Source organism: Gallinula chloropus (genome assembly GCF_964237585.1).
Source record: "Gallinula chloropus genome assembly, chromosome: 18".
NCBI lineage: Eukaryota > Metazoa > Chordata > Aves > Gruiformes > Rallidae > Gallinula > Gallinula chloropus.
This window is the reverse complement of record NC_140103.1, coordinates 6838689-6859099: the sequence shown is the minus strand read 5'-3', so window position 1 is coordinate 6859099 and position 20411 is coordinate 6838689. Positions and strand designations below refer to the sequence as shown.

Here is a 20411-nt window from a genome sequence, read left to right as displayed (position 1 = left end):
GGACTGAATATTACCCATCCAAACTGGTTTTAGAGGAGGAGGAGGAGCCCCGGACTAGCTGAGACTAATTTACTCATTTCCCTCCCAAAGGCTGACCCGAAGACCTGCATCAAGGAGTTGCACAAGAGGAGGAGATAGAAACTGGAAGCCCTTTGAATGTGCTGCCTACAGACTTAGGGCTTCTTGGAGCACTCGAGATGAATTCCCACAAGAGATGCTTTCTGAAGGGGTTGTGCTGACGACAGAGCACTGCAGCCTCTAACTGGGACAGCTCCTGCTGGTCTGGAGCTGGGACCAACTTCTCTCCATCCCTTTTCCCTCGGAGATGTTGCAGAGATTTAATCTGACCTCTTCCTCCTCACCTGAAGCCTGCCGTGGCAATGATCCCACAGCCAGATCCGACCACCAAAGAGAAGAGAATCGTGCGTTTGAAGCTGGGCCGTCATTGTAACTGAACGGGAGCCTATTCCCTGATCGTGCTTCTGGAGCAAGTGCCGTTCCTCTGTGTCTGTGTGTGTTTTGATCCGCTCCTCCCTGATCTCGTTTGGAATCCCTGGGCTTTCCACACTGAATTTGCCCATGGCTTTCCTGATGAAGAAGAAGAAATTCAAGTTTCAGACAAGTTTCACCCTAGAAGAGCTGACTGCTGTCCCCTTTGTGAATGGGGTGCTGTTCTGCAAAATCAGGCTGCTAGATGGAGGAGACTTTGCTAGCTTATCTACCAGGTAAGAAGCTGCTTGCAGACTTGATTCCTGGCTATGTTTCTTTCCCTGGTTATTCTTTGCTCGAGCAGTCTAGCATATGGCTACCACTTGCCTACCCCTTGATGGGATTTTAATAGTTCTGTTGTAGGGCCCCACATGCCACATCATTCTCCGGAGCGGGGGAAGAACATAGCTGGAGAGCTCTGAACCTGGGTGGTGTTGGCTGACTGGAGCCAGATTGAGTTTTGCAGAGATGTGGGAAGGGAGCGGGAGGTCGTTCCCCTGAAACAAACTGGGGTTTGTGGACAAAATACTCTATTTGTGGTTTTTTTTTCTTCTTTTATTTCTTTTCTTCTTTTATTTTTTTCTTCTCCCCCTCCTTCCCCGAGTTCTCACATGCTATTTCAGACCCTGTGCTATATAGTGCTTTCATGTCTGGCTTGAAATTCAACTCTGTAAAAAAAAAAAAAAAACAAAAAAAACCCCCAACTCTAAGCAAATTAACCCTTCAAGCTTTGCTCTACCCATTGCTTTCGAATTTCTGGTGTTGGTAAGAGTGGAAGTAGCTTGCTTTGCATTGCAAATTGCTGTGCAAGGGAAAACTGCTGCCTGGAGTCAAAGTTGTCAGTGTTAAAGATACAGTTTATCTCCTTGAACTGATGCCATTGCATCTCTGAGTTTACAACTGCGGTGTTTTCTTTTTATGTGATCTGGCATATTGGGCTTGTTCTGCTGCACATCCTGCAAGGTTGTTCTGCCATTGTGTATTGGCATTTTTCTGTCTCCTTCAGGCAGGTCTGACCCTACTCCTGTTACTAATTGCTAATAAAAACCTGCTTTGTTTCCAACTCTGCACGCAGAATACCACCAGCAGTATGCAAACGCGAATTCCATCACAGCCCAAACTTGCTTTCTTTCTGCCTCAAGATGTGAAGGAAGTCTTCAGTGGCTTTCAAAACTTGAGGGTTTTTTTTTTTGCTTTCTTGAGTGACTGCTCAGTTTTAAAGGTACAGGATTAGTTTGTGCTGGCTGTTAACTGCTTTATCCCAGAGCTAAAGCCTGGTTTGGTCTGGTTTTCCTCTTCCTTGTGCTTCTCATTTCAGGAGAGAAGATTTTATTGGGCAAGTGTAAACATTTGTGAGACAGAAATGTGAAGTGGTAGGGCATTGCTCAAAGCTTGTTTTTTCTTCCAGAGGGACGATGTGACTTCATTTGAAGTCTGTAGAAGCTGTGGGTGTGGAACACCTGCAAAAATGGACTTTGAATTAAATTCTCTTATGAAGAAAATCTATCAAAAGAGCTTTTCCTTACAGTGTTCTCCCCTGAGGCTAGATCCTTGGGTTTGGTGGAAGCAGCTTATCTAAGGAATTCAAACAGTATTTGAACTTGGAAAGATATTAACCCCTCTGCTTCCTGGAGTCATAATAGAATGAGTTGAACTGGAGGGTGTCTCGGGAAGCCTGCACTGAGAGATGTCAATCTCCCTCTCCTTGTCATCCCTGAATGCAGCTTCTAGGAGCCGTGGCTGGGCTTTGCTGGTGCTGCCAGCCGCTCAGGTTGCACTGGGTTGTTTTCAGAGCTGGCTGGGGTTCAGCAGTTCGCTCAGCATGGTGCGTTGCAGATGTGTTCCAGCAGCAAAATCATCTGTAATTTAAACCAAACACATACATTACTCTCAACCAGCTTGATTGCTTATAAACGAGCAAAGGGGAAGTCGGCCGTTGGGTTTGCTGCCTTTCCCCTAACCTGTCTGTCCTCTTAACTGGAAGCACATGGAAACCTGTTCCTGCTTGAAAAGTTACTGGTCTCAGTGGTATTGAGTCATTTCCAAATATTTCCCCCCTGTTGCAGTTAGAGAAACTTCAGGAGGGAAGAATTTCCAGGAACAGTGGGGAGAAGAGTTACTGTGTGGAGAGGGTCCCAGATCATGCCTTGGCTCTGCTCTATGCTCCTCCAGTCATTTCCATGACCTTTTGCTACTCTTTGGATCTGGGGAAGGAGATGTTGTGTTCGTGTTGTCTTAGGAGTCTGTACATTATTTAGGAGCTGTGACTGCTTCTCTGAAGTCAACCACTTCCAAAAATGCCTTTGAGGCTGTAAAGTCTGTCAGGTCATCTTACGTGAGCTGCTTGTGTCTGGTGTTGGCTCTGCGATCGATTTGGGCCGCTTCTGCGGTGTGCGGCGGCGATAGGAGGGGAGCAGCTCTGATGGAGCAGACCAGTAGCTCTTTCTGCCTGTGAGTTTTTAGAGGACTGATCTGAACAAGGTGCCTCATGTCATTTGCAGGCTGTGAACAGGGGGAGGAAGTAGGACTAGGAACCCTTCATAGGACACACTAAATCAGTTTTGTGTTTTCTCAGTCTTGAACTATCATGTGGGAAGAAGAGTGTTGCCTGAGAAGGCAAGTAACTCCCGAGACTGATTTTCCCAGTTATTTACAACAGGTTTACTTGGCAGCTTGTGCACATCTGTGGGGAGAGGTGGGGATGTGATATATCCCATGGGTTGCTGGGTGGCATGCAGTTAAGTTGACCAGTGAGTGGAGGCTGTGCAGCCAGCTCCCTTCAGCCCATCCCAGTCCCAAGTCCACTTCAGCCTGGGTGGCAGGGACCTGCTGCATCACTGTGCTGTGGGTCTGGTGGTGCCGGGACCCCCCTCCCAGGGCTGTGAGCTGCTCACAGCCCCTCTACCCAGCCTGGCTGGAGGGGACCAGCCTGACATGCATTAAGACTTAAGACTCTTAGGAATTCAGCATGCTCTAGAAAAGGTCTGTGTCCTGGCAGCACTTTCTGCTTTGGGGATCTGCCTCTCTTGGGCTTTCTGGTTGTTTTGTGGGGTTTTTTCTCTTCACAGGGAAGTACCTTTTTCCACACTGCTGTGCTCAGGCCTTGCATTAAACCATGGACATCTTGGTGACTAAAGTTGCAGCTGTAAATTTCCTTTTGCTCATCCTTTCCCTTCCCTTTGTAAAGTCTCCTTATGCCCTGGCAGGGCTTCTGAGGATAAGACTCTCTTGTTTCAGTTTACAGTGCTCTGTGTGAAAAGCATCTATTGTCTGTGGGCTTATCGCCCTCCCGCTGGATTACAAAAGTTTGTCTTTTGAGAAGCATCTGAGCCAGGTGTAGGCCAGGCAGGTGCTGTATTTCCCCGTGGAGAAGTACCGGTGTATTCCTTGAATAATATTAATCCAGATATTTAAATAGCCCAACTGCCAGTGAATTCAGTTTCCTCCCAAGTAGCTTTAAAAATAGCAGGCGCGGAGCAGTAGGGATGTATTCATGGCAACCGTTTTTGTGAAGCAGATGGGCTGCTGCGTTTTGTACCAGTTTGAAGCTTCTTTTTTTGGGGGGGGATGTGCATCTTTGTTCCTAGAGAGATGATACAATAAGCTTTGGATCCATGGATTGACACAGGCAGGAGCCTGATATCCAAATGAGTGCCTAAAGCTACAGGCTGGTGTAGTATGTACATGTACATTTTTGGGTATCATAAAAGAGGGAAGGTGTGATTAAATTGCTCCACCCCCTCCCCTTGCTTGTAGTGTCAGTTAATGTTGAGTGACAGCCAGCTGCTCTTTACCTCGGTGCTGATTGATTTCTGGCTGCGTGCTGGCAGAGAGCGCTGCCGGTGCGTGATGTGAAGGAAGTGGAAAGCCAGGTGTTATCCACAGACTCCTGACACTTCATCCTACGTCGTCCTGTTAGTGTGCCAACAGTTTCACTCCAGTATTTCTGAATTTCAAGGAAGGGATTGTACTCTGAAAGCCCCTGTCTGGCTCTAGGGGAAAGACTGTTTTGCATGAGTTGAGCAACTCTGAGAGCATTACCCACCTTCTTCATTGTCTACTGAAGGCACCTCAGCCTGTGTTTCCTTTGGGACCGTGGTTTTCCAAGCACATGCAGTGTTTCAGCTTGGTTTCCTGATGCCGGCACCCCTGCCCCAGTTTGAACCAAAGAACACAGCCTTCCCCAGCCCAGCAGCTGTTTGCGTGCCGGCTTGGTCTGCGAAGAGCTGACCTTGTTGGGGTGGTCCAGCCTCAGAATATTTTGATGCTATAAGTCTGACCAGAGAATGTTCTTAGCCTTGCAATTTTTAATTGAGTAAGAGTGAAAGGCCACTTCCTGCACTACGTGCCTTTTATTTTTTTGCTTGTGTGTGTATAAAGCTGCATCCAGAAAGCCAAAGGAAATGCTGGTATTTGTGGAGGCTCCTCACATTGATTGCTCCCTGTGGACCGAGGTCAGCTTTTGTGTAAGCACAGCTTTGTCATCCTTCTGTAGGTACAGGCCTACAGCTGCTTGCTTTCCTAGCTGTATACACAGGTTTTTCGTTTCTCTAGAAAAAATAGCACATGGCTGGTGATTCAGAAACCTTTGTGAAAGGAGGTGCAAGTTGTACCACCCCTGAAATGCAGCTGTGTCTCAGTGTCGAGGCTTGGAAAGCAAATAATTCATTAAATAGTAGCTGTGCCAGATGTTATGGGACCCTTCAAGTCACTAGGTTCACCACCTTTGGCTCTTCTGTACTGGAAGATTGTTAACTGTTGGTTAATGAGACACTAACAGACTGATACAGCCCAGTTGAGATCTAAACCTTTGCCACCATCTGCCTGAAAGTGTAGGTAACTCAATAGCTTCTTCTAGAGTCACTGTCCCAAAGAGGGGAAGAAAACTGGCTGCAGTGAAAGGAGAGAATCACAATCTGAGTTCTGCTTCTTGCTTTGAGTGGGATTGCCAGGGTGTAGTAGAGGAAGGAACCTGCTTGTGGCTCTAAACCATTCTCCCAGTTCCATGTTTTAGGATGATGTGGTCTTGATGCTATCCTCTGCCAGAGCATGTGGTGTGATAAGGAATTTCAAAAGTACTTTTGTTGCAAACGTGTCTGAAAACGTAAACCTTCCCTATGTAAAAATCTATTCCTAGTACACAGATTGTGAGAGTGAGTTTTAATGCTCCAGATAACGTCCTCCTTTCCTGGCTGCAGCCTCAGGAATGGCTGTGGGGGTGTTCATGGAGGAGGCATTTAAATCCAGCCTCTAGAAGTGATTTGCAATAAGGCAGCCTAGTTCAGGATAACGTTAAGGCAATAGAACCCACACTGTTTGCATTCTGAAACAAACACAGAGAAACTGGGCAGCAAAGATGAGAAAAAGGGGGTTCATTCCAGCAGTGCAGCTAGACGTGGGTGAAAGTCATGAGAGCAGAAGCTGTGGATGAGGTGTAACCTCTGGCAGGTTGAGGGTATTGGAAAAAGTGCAGAAGTGATACAGCACTGCAAGGTCCCAGGCTCAAATGATCTTAAGCTGCTCTTAAGCATTCTTCTCGCCTTCGCTGGGCTCTGGCTGCTCAGGGTCTGACCGCAGAGCCTTTGGGGTGGCTTGATTTGCTTTGTGTCAGACTTACCTCTTCCTGTCACCAGTCACCGCATTGGAGCCTGTTGCAAGACGAACAGAATTACATTCAAACCTTCCTGCTATGGGGGCTGTATCCTGTTGAGTAAAGAACAGCCTCTGTTCATGCTCTGACTCCTGTTCCTCCTGCTGCTGCGCAGGCAGGGGCTGCTTTGTTGACCAGAAGCTGTAATTTAAAGCCCTGTAAGCGATACGCTGTGTGTACAGCATCAGTAAATATGTTCAGATACAGGCGGCTTTCAAACTTCCCCCTCATCGCTGATTCTGAACTGGCAGCAAGAGCCTTATCTGTGTGACTTCAGCAGCCCTTGGCTCAAAATTTCCTCATTAGAAATTAATGTTCTACTTTGAGACTGGGGCCCTGTGATCTGCTTGATTTGCAGGGGGGCAATACTATCAGTTCTGTCCCCCCTTCAAACAGCTATTTATTTCTGAAGTACAGAGGAAAACCTAAATGGCTTGCAGTCTGTTTATCCTTTGTGCTCTTGAGCTGCCACCAGTGTTGACTCGAGCTTTGTAGCTGTATGTCTGAGGAATTCGTGCACGCCTTTGGGAGCCTCTGGTCTTGCTGCACAGTGGTTGGTATCTTAATAGCCCATAAGCTGCCAATGGCAAGTTGTTCTGGTACCAGTTTTGAGGTAAACGAGGTAGGTTCAGATTTATTTCATATTGTTTGAAGGGCTGGAGCACATCTCCTACGAAGATAGGCTGAGAGAGTTGGGCTTGTTCAGCCTGGAGAAGAGAAGGCTCCAGGGAGACCTTGTAGTGTGGCCTTCAGTGCCAGAAAGGTGCCTATAAGGAAGCTGGGGAAAAACTGTTCCCAAGGGCATGGAGCGACAGGATGAGGGGTGATGGTTTAAACTAGAACAGGGGAGATTTAGGTTGGATATTAGGAAAAAGTTATTGGGAAAAAGTTCTTCGCTGTGAGGGTGATGGATCCCTGGCACAGGTTGCCAGGAGAGGCGGTAGAGGCCCCATCCCTGGAGACATTCAAGGTCAGGCTTGAGGGGGCTCTGACCTGATCTAGTTCAAGGTGTCCCTGCTCACTGCAGGGAGGCTGGACTGAATGGCCTTTAAAGGCCCCTTCCAACACAGCACATTCTATGATTATTTTACTGCAGGAAGCTACATCTGGTGGTGTTCTGGGAAAGAACCCAGTGACTCCCTCAGATCAGAAGTCTCCCTCACTTCGGGGCAGGTCTCTGTGCTCTCAGAGCAGCCTGGCTGGGTGGAGTGGTGAGCTCTTGCAGCATCCACCTGCGCTTTGCTCAGTGAGGTCTCACCCGTGCAGGGACAGACGGATGTGGCTCTGTGTGCAGCCTCCCTTTTTCAAACAGGATATCTTCTGCATCCTCTGTGGGCTGTCGGCTCTGTGCTGGGCTTACAGCCTGCTCTGAAATGGGTCAGGAATTATTTTGTAGCTGTTCTTTGTTGTACAGTAGGACAGAAGCCTTTAGGAGTGCCCTGGACCAATATTTGGATCTGCTTGCTTCTTCTGCAACAGCCTGTGAATTCGCATCAGCAATCCATGCTGTAAAGGTGATTATTTCAGGTGTTATTTCAGGTGGCTGTATGTCTTACCCCACCCTAGTACCAGCTGCTTATCCTGAAGGACAACAGGCTTTTTCCCCATGCAGTTTAGTCATATTATGCCAAGTGTGTTTGCTGGGAGACACAATACACATCGCTATCGTAACGCAGGACTTGGCGTCGTGATCTCTCTGGTACCATACAGTGGGACTCAGCGTCTCATTTTAGTGCCTGGGTTTGAAAGGCACTTCCCACTAGACAAACAGTTGTGCCTGTGTTCACTGCATGAACAGCCTTCTTGTTTGGTGTATTTTTAATCTGATGAGCAAGAAAGGGAATTGTTCCGTGGGATTCAGGATTGCTGATCTTCACAGGGGTCACTTTCACATGCTTCACATGAGTCGCTCGTGTAGCTCAATTGAAGGCTGAGATGAGAAGATCCAGGGAACAGAATGGGATTATGGGGATGAAGAGGAGAACAAAGGAGGAGGCACTTGGAGACTAGAGGGTTGGGAGGACGCAGGCATAGACAGGATGTTCTAGATAAGCAGTAGCATAGACAGTCTGTATAACGGATGCTTTCCTTGTGGACAGAAAGTAGCTGAGCTGGCAAGAGAGCAGTTTGAATTTATCATATTTCATTGGTGAAAGGAGGCCTTGAAGGAGGTCCCATGCTGTAGCAGGAGATGGGACTGAAGCTAAAAATACTTTTACTGCTGCGTGCTGTATTCTAAATAAGAAATGAGCCCTGTCTGTTCAGCCTGAGAGCACTGAGGGTGCTTATACGAGAGGAGGGGAGTGCATGGATTTACTGTCCTGGAAGGGCTAGAAACCTGCAGCACTAATTAGCAATGCAGCTTCAGAGGCCTCCAGAGACCCTCACCCTGCATGTGGTTGGTAACCAGCCTGACGTGTGCTCTCTGAAATAAACAGCTAAAGCTAGAAAACTTCCTTTTGGGATTGCTGCTTCCTAGAGTCGTGTGTTTGCCTCAGCGAGGCAAGTCCCTTCTCCTGCCATTCAGCATACCGAACGTGGAAAAGGAAATTTGAGGTCTTGTTTAGTGCCTTTCAGAGCATTCTGCTCCAGTCTGGCTTTGCAGTGGGAAAGCAGACAAAGGAACTGGTAAGGGGAAACACCACGAAAGGGATGTAGCCTCAGGGTTTCAGGTTGGGGTAGGCACATACCTTCATTTTTGCTTCCAGAATAAAACTGTATGAAATGACTGTGGCAAGATGTTTCATTAATGGGTATTGGGTTAATGATCAACAGAGACTCCCTCAGCCAGGGGCCGGGCGAAGGACTGGTCAGCACATGCCTACCTGTGCTCCTGCACTGCCAAGGGAGATTTCATTCCTCCTGAAATACAAGTGGGGAGTGTGAGGAGCACACAATGGGGAGGCCAGAGCTGAAGCTTTCCAATTGCCTTGTCTGTCCAGTCACTTCTGTTTCCAGCCCTTAAGGGATAATATTGGTCATCAAAATAAAAATGCAAAGAGGGAGAAGGAAAGGCTTGTCTGGAAAAACTCAGGGTTAGAGAAATATATTTTTTCCCAGCCTTGTATCAGACTCTTTCATGCTTTATCCATGCTTGAAACAGCAGAGGCAAGGTTGGGTGTGGTGTCATGGTTTTCAGTGAATTTTGGGTCACGGATGTATAGGTTGGGGAGAGGGTTTGCCAGCTTGGTTGTGGTTTTCATCGTGCTTTTTCTGTTTCTCTTGTTAGTTCCTGTTCTTCCCATCATTGTCTGTGCTGTGCCTGCGTGTCACGGAATGAGGGAGGAATTGAGGATATCTATAATTCAACAATCTTTCCAGATCTCTTCATGCTCCATTGCCCTGGAACGGAGCAATAGTTTAAGCGTTCGCACTTTGATGTAGACTTGCTGCAGCAGATCAGCCTTGGCTACTGCAGAGCCCAGACTGAGCAATAAGGGCTGTTGGGAGGTAGTCTGCTTGCCTCTGGTACAGATTAATTATCTGGTTACCCCTCTGCAGGAAAGCTCTTTTCCTGGCTTCTGTCAGTGCTCTGCTGTGTTTTATCTCATACTCTGCTAACACCAGGCAATCTGCATAAATGCTGAATTCTTTTCAAGTGCAGTGGGGCTCATCTTATGCCTTCAGTAGCGGGCAGTGCTCCTTGCTGCTGTGGTGAGGAGTGTGTTTCCTCTGTGTTCTTACATTCACTGCCTTCTGCTCTGTTGAACACCCTTCTTCTGCTGTCAGGGAGCAGCTGATTACGCTCTGTCTGGGCACTGTCTCTGATACAGGTTTATAGCAGTGGCATTTCCTGCTTTCCCTGCCAGTGTGTCTGTTCTTTCAAAACAAATGTCCCCGTTGTCTTCCCTTCAGAAGTGACAGGTATGCATCCCCAGCATCGTTTGCTCTCAGTAGGGGAGAATCAAGGGACTCTGTCTGAAAGGAGCTGGTAGTGACAGCCACAGCAGAGGTAAAATCTCTCTGATCCTCAGAAACCTGTTCCTGGCAGCCGAGCAGTGGGAGCCTATGCTAACATCTCTCAAGGCTTTAACCAGCACCAACTCCTGTTGCAAAATGCAGAGCTCTCCCATATTCTGCTTTTAACCAAGGTGTAATTTATGAAATCACCTTGCTCTGATTAGAACAAGTTGCATCACGAGATATCAGTCTTTCTTAGAGAGTTGTGTTTGTTCAGAGCTCTAACTGCTCTGTCTCAGACCCCTTTCCCTCCACTCCTCTTGCTGGCTCTGGCACTCTGGGACAACACTGGGTTGGAGTTGGGGCAGAAGAGAAGGGAGACCCTGGACCCGCAGGGTCTAGGGGTTATCCCCTGTGGGTATGGGGACAATTCAGGGGGTAGCAGGCTTTTCTCTGCAGCCTCTTCTAATTTGCTGTGGCTGAGCAGCTGTTTTGCTAATAAACCCCAACAGTGATAGAAATTGATGGAGGAGACTGAGGTTCTGGGAGAACATGTTTGTTCCTTGTCCTTAAACCCAGTGACCTGGTTTGTACTGCTGAAAAGCGCCTTTAGAAAGGAACCATCATAAGACATGTGTTCATTGTGGGATGAAGAAGCTGCTGTTAAGATATAAAGGGCTTTCTCCTGGACTGTTGTATTGGTTTTGACTAGATGTGACTCACAGGGGAACACGTCTGGACACGATAGGGTGTTATTACCTCTTTGGTAACTACACCTACTTTTAGCACTGGGGTTGACTTCAGGCAGCTTATTTACTGAAGGGCTCTTCAGTGCACTTGAGCCAAACTGCAACGATGTACATCACACGGTATTAGTGAAATTATTCCAGAAATTAACTTGGCCTCACATGCAGATTAATTTGCACTGTAAAGACTTCCCTGGTACGGCTGTATCGGCAAGTTCTCCTGTTTGAAACAGGGTTGATATTGGCAAAAATATGTCACTTAACTATTCTGGCAGCAGTATGTCTTCATGTGCCATGAATCTGCCTCAGAGGCAAGATTTGTCTCCATATACATCACTTGCATCAGGGGGGGTGTTCCTAGTCTTGTGTCAATTCCATTTAGGATTTTCATTTGCCAGATTTCCTATCCCAGCAAAGCCCAGAGATACTGAGTTTCCCCATGCCTTGATTGTCTTTTTCTGAGGGGGAGCCAGGGTATGTAGAGTTTTTTGTGTTGAAGATATCTTTCTTTTTTCTTCATAAGAACATGTTGTTTACAAGCACGGCTTTTTTGTATCACAGAGTTGTAACCATCTCTTGTACCCTGCGTGGTAGGGATTTTATCAGAGCTCTCCTTGCTGGAGTTTACATTGCTGTCTTTCTTCGCTAGGAGTTTAAATTTAGTCAGCAAAAGGCAAATCTGGAATCTCTCAGAATGACAGCTAACACTTACGGGATGAGGAAAGTTTATAAATACATCAGCAGCGGATAATCGGTGAATCTTCGTTTTGCATCTAGAGTCTGCCAGATGTGAGGAGGCTTTCCAGGCTTCAGAAACACATACTGCATCTGAAATATGGTGGCTTAATCTTCCTTCATCTTGTCAGTGTCTGTACAGAACAAACCTTAGAGTGTTCGTGAAGTGTTTGGGGCCTTCTGATGCTTTAGTTCCTTTATTGGTTAGAACCACAGGCGAGATTGGACAAATCACAACTCAGAAGGGCAAACAGGCCCTGGGAGAAGCGGGATTTTTTTCTTCCCTGTTTTAACATTTGTGGTTTTTACCGCACAATCAACTTGGTAATGAGTTTGAACACCCCCTCCCTCTGTGCCTTCCTTTCCCCAGTCCCATGGAGGTCTCTCAGCTTAGGTTTGCTCATCCCCTGTAAGTCCAGCTGACTCAAACAGAGGAGTTTGAGAGCCCCCATGCCTGTTCTACACATGCAACACATCTGGCTGTTCAATGGTCATAGCTGTGGGAAGTCAGATCTGAACAGTGTTTATGTCCTGAGTTAGACAAGTTCTTCAGAGCATGCCAGGTGTGATTTGCAGGGAATCCCAGGGCTGCAGCACACAGCAACCATGGGAGCAAGAGGAACACCGTGTTGGAGACAGGCTGAAGGACAATACCAATGTACAGCAACCTGAGCGTGGTGGCTGGTGGCTGACCCGGGCACACCCGAGGGAGATGTGCAGCACAGACCTGTTCTTCCTTCTTCCGTGACTGAAATCCTTGTGAATTTGCTTGTGAGAGGAAAGCACTGGTGGTGGGCTTGGCAGCCTAGCACGTGGCTCCTTCTTGGCTAATCCAGCTCCAACGTAGTCTATCAGAACAATAGAAGTAGGAGTTGGTGTGGTGACTCAGTGCATGATCAGAGTTCAAAAAAAGCAAATGCGTCTTTCGGCGTTCAATACGCACGTTGTTACAGACTTGTGTTTCAGTAACTGAGTCATCTATCCAGCTATTCCCTCCTTTACACTCAAGAGTTTGGTTCTCTGCTTGTGATGGTTTTGCTCCTGGCACACGTCCCTGGCCTCTGACCGAAAAGAGCTTGTGCTCTGTGGATGGGGCCAGAAGTCCTTGGGTATGTGCTGCTTCGGGTTGGTCTGCTGGCAACAGTGTGTAACAGTAGATGCATTGCACAGCACTTACTGTTACAGTCCCTTCTTTTCCTTGTTTTCCTGGATGTCCAGCTTTTCTCCTCTGCTTCGAGATGACAATGTAAATTATAAATACCTCGGAGCAGACTGGCTCTGCTGGGCATGTCCTCTCCCATGTACATGTCCCTTGCCACTCTGCAGCCAAGGCTGTTAGAACTATTTCCCCTTGCCTTCTCCCTGCTCCACCCTTACCCTTCCAAAACTCATCTGACTTGTTCTATAGCATAATTTTTAAAGGGTCATTAGTCTGTGACTGACTTCCTTCATTTGGCACAATTTTGATTTCGTTATGCAACATCTGCTGTAGCACTTGGTCACCAGCTGCATGCTATTTTTTAATAACTTCCATTGTTTCTCATAGTATTTTTAACATAGTTCGTGTTAGGAGGAGCTTGAAGGTTTTACAGTTTAGATAGAAGAAATGATTGGAAATAGATTTTCTAAAATAACCCCCAGTGCTAAGTTTTAGGAGCCCTGGATGTACTGGAGAGTGTAGCTGCCCAGTGCAGTGATCTGGAGTACATGAGATGGACTGTACTGGGAAGCTCTTGCCTGTGTGTGAGGTGCAAGATGTCATGTCTGTCACAAGAGACACGTCTGGGTACATGTGCCTGGAGTCCAGACCTAACTGAATTACTGCCTTTCCCAGAAGCTGTGAATATACGACAAGGAATGCTGGTGCTGGAGGGTTTCTTACTGGTGACTGACTGCTACCCCCATTCTCCAGTAGGTACTATCGCTCCCTGGCTTGTACTGGTGGACCTTTATCAAGACTGATCACTGCCTTGGAGGGAACTGTAACATGCAGCCCAAAAGCCATGCTTCCACAGAAATAGGCTGCTTCTGGAAATAAGGTTAAAGACATAAAAAGCCAATCAATTGCCTGCTAGATACAGCTTATTCCTAAGGAGAATTTCTAAATCGTGTATCCTGTTTTCATTTCAAGCTTGCTTTGTTGGTCTTGCTCCAGTTCTTTCCTCACCTGCCTTTCTCTTACTTGGTGCTGTCGTCATCCCTTGTCCCCACCATGAATGGTCTTGACTGTTGCTTACCTCGGTTTCTCATCTGTGGCTGGAGTTTCTTCCATGAGCTTATTTCTTTCCTGTGCTGTTGCTGTTAATCCTTTTTCCTGTATTTGTCTCTTCTCCAGTTAAATAGGGATTATGCAGCCTGTGCTGTTAACTGCGTAAGTGGAATCCAGTTTCCTGAGCTGACTTTCCCCTACTCCTTCTTCCCTGTTCACTCTCCCCCCACCTTCCCAAGTGCCAGTGAACAGCAGGAGTGGACATATGTCCTCCTCTGGGTGTGAGGCTGAGCTAAGCAAGCATTGTAAAGCCCTCCAGAAGTGCTGGAGCTTGCCTTGTTCACCCTCCAAAATGCTGGTTCATGTGAATGCTTCATGCTAAAAGCATTGGTCTTTGAATTTGGCTTTTAAAGAGCCCATATGCATCTTCCCTCTGGTGTGCAGGAAGAAGTAAATCCATAGGTGTGAGCTGATGTCCAGATGAGGATGTGGGTAGGTGTCCTTTTTCACCAAAAAAATGGACTGCTGGGAATTCAGAAGTTAATTCTGTAAATAAGTGGTAGATGTGATGACCTTACTGCTGAACCCTTGTTTAAAACACTTGCAGTGAAACATCCAAATCAGACTTGTTTCAAGTGACAAAGGCTTGCTTAGTTCTCCTAGTAACACAGTCTGCATCATCTGTCTCTGAGCCATTTTTCTATCATAACTGCTAATGTCTATGGCACAACAACCAGCACTTGTCAGCTGGAGAATACAGGGTTGTTTGCGGTGGGGGAGAGGTCCAGCTCTTTGGGCTGGCAGTTGTTCTGGTCCATGATGTAAGCCCAGTCAAAAGAGAGTAACTTTATTGTTGGGGGTGACTTGTAGCCCTTTGCACAGGGAAAGCAAAACCCCTCCACGTAAATAACTTGTTGTAAAGTCCTTGTACGTGTCCAGGTTAAACTGCCTTTGATTTCCATGCACTGCATATACCATTGGCTTTCTATGATCCTGTATGATGTTCCCTGAGGAGTGTGGACTGTCACCTCTCACTCTTGGGACGTGTTTCCACTGAGCTTCCCAGGACCTGACACCTATTGCAGCATCATGCTTCCTTCCACCTGCATTTGGCCTGCGTGGCTTGACAAGAAGATACAAAAGATGGCAGCCCTAAGCCTTTACTAACGGGCCAGGTCCCCACACTGCTGTTTGTGTGCTGTCTGCCCATGCTGTGTCTTGTTCGCTGTTGATTTCTCTCTTTTTCCTTGCCAGGCATCTGGATGGCAAAGCCTCAGAGCTACAGTTTCCTTTAATAATATGTGTGCTGCAGTGAAGTGCTCTGTTCTAAGCTCATTATTTAGGGTTACCTACAGGTTCTGGGTCATGTATCCAGACCAGCTAATGCCTAAATGAAAGCTCATTTTCTATTATACATACATGTTCACCCACCTTTGTATTTTCTGTTTCATAGGCAGTGATTAGGTCCTCTGTAGCAGGACCTGCTGTGCCAGTAGGATGGTATAAATGTTGGCATGCTGTGAGCACAGTGCTGTGAACCCTGGTTACTGACCTGGGCATCTTGAGACAGGTTTTTCAGGGATTTTCCTTGCCCTTACCAAAGGTCTCTCTCCTACAGCTTTGCACTAGATAACCTGGTTAAAATAGTAACTGTCTTCTCTGGGGCATAACGCAGGATTGTTCCAGACTTTCCCAAGTTAAGGGAGTGTCAGTGACCCTGCTCTAACTCAGCCTTCCGAAGTGCTGGGGAATTCATGAGGCTGTCCTAATGGTGGGTCTCTGCCCATGAAAACAGAGCTGTGTAAAGAAATGCAGTCTGATGAAATAGCTTGATCTTTACTACTTTTTCTTTTTTTTTTTTTCCTTTTCCTCCCCCTGTGATTGAGAGGCTTGTACCTCAATTGCTGAGGTCAGGTTACCTTCCTCCCCAAAGACCCACTGCTGGAGGGCTGCTTTTCAATCCGTCGTGCTTAAATGCATCTGAGCTGGAGCTTGGCTCCTTGGCCTCTTTAAAAGGGTGTCATCTTTCTGGTGCCTTATCTGAGTGAGATGCTGCTTCAGTGATGTTGAAGGTGGTGAAGGAGCAGGGAGGATGCAGGGTATGTCTGCGGCAAGCAGGCAGGAGGATTAGTTCCACTTCAAGGATCTGACACAGATCTGCGTCTCCGAGAGAGGGGACAGCGAGCATGTGGATTGAGCATCAGAAATAGGAAAGCTTGCCCTCCCTCCCCCTTTGTGTGGATGATGATGAGGAAATCTGAATAAGAAGCTCTTTGTGTGTGCTTATCTATATACTGTCTCATTTAGCCTGAGGTTTTCCCACATCTGTGCCTATGCATGAAACATCAGATGGAGACACATTGCTCTACTGAAATGTTTGGCATTAGAAAGCTATTTTATGTTGTCATTGCCCTCCCAGCAAGCCTGTGGCCTTTTATAATGGTTCGCCCTTTTAACTTGCCTGTGTGTGACTACTGCCATAGAGCAAGAGCGAAACATCTGCTTTTCTGACCGTTTCAGCAAGGCAGAACTGTTTCAGCGGTTGGGCGCTTGAAGGGTGATACCCAGTTGGGCGCAACTCGGCTTTGAGCCTGTAAATGGAAGTTTTAATCTCTGTCCTGGTGTTTCATTAGCAAGGTTTTCATGTGGGAGAGGCCCACGGTAGCCCAAGATAGCATGGCTTGCATACGTGGCCTTTTTCTAGAAGTGTTTGCTTTAGCTCGCTGGCATTCAGAGCGAGCTTTGTGGCTTTCTGTAACAGTGCCACTCTGTCCGTGGCACTAAAATCACAGTTGGCAAACATCTCTTCTCTAAAATCTGTTCATTGTGTGCTTCCCCGCCTGCTGCAGTATGGCTGTGTGAGGGCCCAGCCCAGAGAGGCCTTGAGGGCCTCGCTTGTGTAAAAGCAGGTAAAACAGCGGGCTGCTCCCATGCAGCGTTCCCATTACTTGAATTCCTATCGTGCTGTGGTAAAAACTCTTCTTAACTGATCTTTTTTCTGGTAAATCTTCACTCAAGGGGTAGGGTGGTGGCGGGAGGATGCTGTAAACCATCTGTTCTGGCTGGTGAGGAAGCTGGAGATAGGTGAGCAGCTCTGGGCCTGGAAGAACCCGAGAAGCTCTTTCTTGAACTCCGCTTGTCACAAAAGCTGCCGCAGGGTTGCATTGGTTTATTCTGAGGAGGTATATTTAGGTCTGGAAGAGTAATTACACAGCTTTGAATAAGTCTCAAATTGGAAGAGGGCAAAGCTTAGCTTGGCAGGGATTCAACCTTCTGGGAGTCTTTCTGCAAAACTGTACAGACGGCTTTTTTAAAATAAAACTTCTGCGGACCCGTTGGATTGGCACCTAGTGCCATCTCATCTATTTCTGGCTCTCCAAATACAGTGTAAAACTTAAAATTAGACAGAGTTTTAAGCTATTAGTTTTCAGCTTTGCTTGTTAGGTGCCTTGTGATTAGGATGGAAGGAAACGCCTCCCTCGGTGCAGCCCTCACCACGCTTCTTGTGTGTTTTTGGTTTCTGTGTGATGGTTCCTAATTATACATCAGAGAATATTCTCGGCGTAAATACAAAACTGCTCCTCATCACAGTCCACTTTTTTTGCCTATTTTAGTGTTCTCTAATTACCAACCTAACGATGGCTTGGTGGGAGGTAGATAGACAAAGCCCCTCGCTTCCCCACATGCCATCTTTTGGAAACGTGGAATTAATTTTATAGAGTTTGGCTTGAAACAATAGTGCTGTCAGTCCCTTGTCTAAAGATACAGCCCCAGCCCCCACGCTTACAAGCCACCCTTTACAGTAAAAAAGGGAGTTGCAAGTATTTGTTGAACGATTGTGTAACTTGTCACTGGAAAGCAGCTTTGAATTTTATCTTGTAAACTCCTTTCTGCCCTGTGCAGGCCATTCCGAAGACATGAAAAGCCCCAAGCTATGCATGCACCTGCAGCTCGGGTTGGGGTTCGCAGTGCTGTGGGAAACATAACACCCCCCACACGCCCAAAAAAATCCTTTTCCTAATCCCTTGTGCCGTGTGGTATCTACAGCAGTTTTCGAAAGCCAACGTACGTCCTTAATAAGAAGCAGAATGCCTGTTAGCAGAGCTTATGCTAACAGCAAATTAGCTATGAAGGAGCTCTATTACTAATCAGTACTTTTTGCCATGGTTTGAAGTAATTAGCCTTCATTGGACTTAACAGCATCCAGCAGATGCTTAATCATAGCTGCATTGTAGTACGAAGGAGAACTCGTGAGTAAGGAAACTCGCACGCTAGAGCAGATCTTGTGGATCCTCCTGACAGTGCAGCTGTGGGGAGTCAGGCACATGTGAGGGGCATCAGGAGCTTCATTGCTTCAATATTAGCTTGAGACAGGAGGTAGAGCTCTGAGCTGCGTCTGTGAGCCAGGTTTGGGGCAGTGGGCTGCTGTACCTGCCTGAGCTTTGTAGCTTCCTTGCAGAATTCATCCTGAAGCTCCGCTGTCGTTAGCAGAGTTAGCATTAGCCTTGCTCTCTAGAAAAAGAGCAGTTCCTTTTTAAAGACGACTAATGCTGCTAAAATATTCTGTGTTTTCAGCATGCCCTGTGCCATCCATGCACACATGTGTTCAAAAGTGGTTTTCTGTCCTGTTGAATTCCTTTTTTCAGCTGTATCTGAGTTTTCCTTCCTTTAGGTCATTCAAGGTACCTGCTGCTAACTCAGGTTTGAGGCACCTCACATCCCAAATTTAATTTGCGTAATTTGGCTGGCTTGGTGAATATTTTATTATAGGCAAAGCTTTTTTTAATCCCTCTGGAAGTTTTTCTTCTCCTGTCTGAGGGAGTTGCAGTGAGTTGAGTGAGCCAATGAGAACCAGATTCCATCTTGAATTAATCCCAGATTCAAAGGTATTTTCGGCACTTAGATGTCTCACTTTTCAGTGACTTCAATAGCTAGCCGCACTTCTCTCTGGAAAGAGTTTAAGTTCACTGCCTTGGAGGGATTGCTGCCTTCTGTTTTCCCACATTTTAAATAGGGATGACCAGCCTTTATCTGCATTACAGAGGATTACAGGTTTCGCTTATTTGTCAACTACTCCCTTCCTGTTCTCTGTCTTTGCCTTGGCCAGCACATTAAGGCCCCACAAAATAGCTCGGGGTGACTAGTGAGAACCTCCTGGGTCAGGATGCAGTCCTTCTGTCTGTCCTCTTGGGCTCACCTCGAGGTTAGAGAAGGGCTTGTTGGGCTTCCAGCCCTTCCGTCCCAGGCTTGAGGCAGTACCAGGACTAGTTCGTTCTCCCCTTTGCCACTGATCTCTGGTTTGTGCTGTGCCCGGGTCAGATAGTGGGAAGCCTCCCCTTTCCCTGCTAATGCAAACAGTTTATCAGGTGCCCTTGCCCCTTTGGCCTGTGCTAAGAGGAGAGATAAGGATGAGATGCAAACTTGCTAGCTCATAGCTGTCAAAAGTGCCTTCCCTCCCCTCCCTCCCAGCCTCATTACTTTGAGACCTTAATTGGCTGAAGGCCAAGCTCGGAGCTATAAACAGATCAGGTCCTGCAGAGGATCAGTGGGGAACCAGAGCCCTGTGGAAGGACCCACACACCTTGTTTCCAGGCTCCTTTGAACCTGTCTCCTTTGAAGGGTGAAACCCAGCTTTCCCCAAGGGCTCTGCAGAAGCTAAAGCTGTACCTGGACAACTCCTGTTCTGGGGAAGGCGGCTTCTCTTCCTCCTGCTGGCTCAGTTATGTGCATCTCTCGCCCTGGAGATCAGGGTAGGCTGCTCAGAAGCTGTGCAAGCTAAACCACCCCCTCCCAGACTGAGATTGCTTTACAGTGTGAAACACCCCCCCCCCAGTTTGAAGCACAGTGTTTGCTTGTCATGCTCCTGTCTCTGTGCACCCAGAAGCGTTTCAACGTGCCTTCTCATCCTCCTTCGAGCTAGCCATCCTCACTGGCTTAGTCCCAGCATAGGAGGAAGGACAGCTGCCTGGGAAGGACAGGCTGTCCAGGACACGTAGCATACTTGCTGTACAGAGGCTGTGCAAAACAGACACATCATAGCAAGATAAGCTCAAGAACCTTCAGCCCAGTTCAGTTACAGAGGTTGGATCTGTCCAGGCTGGACCACAGTGAATGAGCTAAACCGGCTAAGCAGGAAATGTTAGAGAGCTTGTGAGAGTTGTAAAGGCAAACTGCTGATGGGATGATTAGTCTTTCCTGTAACCTAGGTGGCTTTTACCTGTATTGACTAGTGAAAAGCTTCTGCTAACATAGCACCCTCACGTGATGTGTTTTTGGGTGGTGTGAACCAAGCTGTGTTGCAGAGGATCTTTGCAGGCCAGGTCATCAGTCTTTAAAAAAAGATACTTAATAGTCAGAATTGATATGGCTGTATACTTTTGTTTGATGACTGGTTTTGTTTTTGGCTTTTTTTTTTTTTTTTGCATTCTCTTAGAGAGGAAGTTCAGGAAAATTGTGTCCGCTGGAAAAAGAAATTCACCTTTGTGTGTAAAATGAGTGCCAACCCAGCCACAGGACTCCTGGACCCCTGCATCTGCCGAGTATCTGTCCGTAAGGTGAGCATCTAGCATCTGCTTTTGGCAGGTAGTGCCCCCAGGGCATCAGGTACCCCTACTGATGGTGGTTACTAGCTGATAGTTTGGCAGCTAGAAGAATTGCATGGACCTTGCTGGGAAGGAAATGG

General features: G+C 47.1%; 1 protein-coding gene across 1 annotated transcript in view; it reads left to right on the top strand.

The window, feature by feature from the left end:
- Window positions 1-579: 579 nt before the first annotated feature.
- The window catches only part of EEIG1 (estrogen-induced osteoclastogenesis regulator 1), a gene marked incomplete at both ends in the record, with an annotated part of 32056 nt that continues 12224 nt past the window's right edge, over window positions 580-20411 (top strand). Inside the window, 2 exons of the mRNA XM_084272504.1 lie at window positions 580-725; window positions 20163-20283. Of these exons, the coding sequence (XP_084128630.1) occupies window positions 580-725; window positions 20163-20283 (267 nt within the window). The remainder of the gene's footprint in view (window positions 726-20162; window positions 20284-20411) is intronic.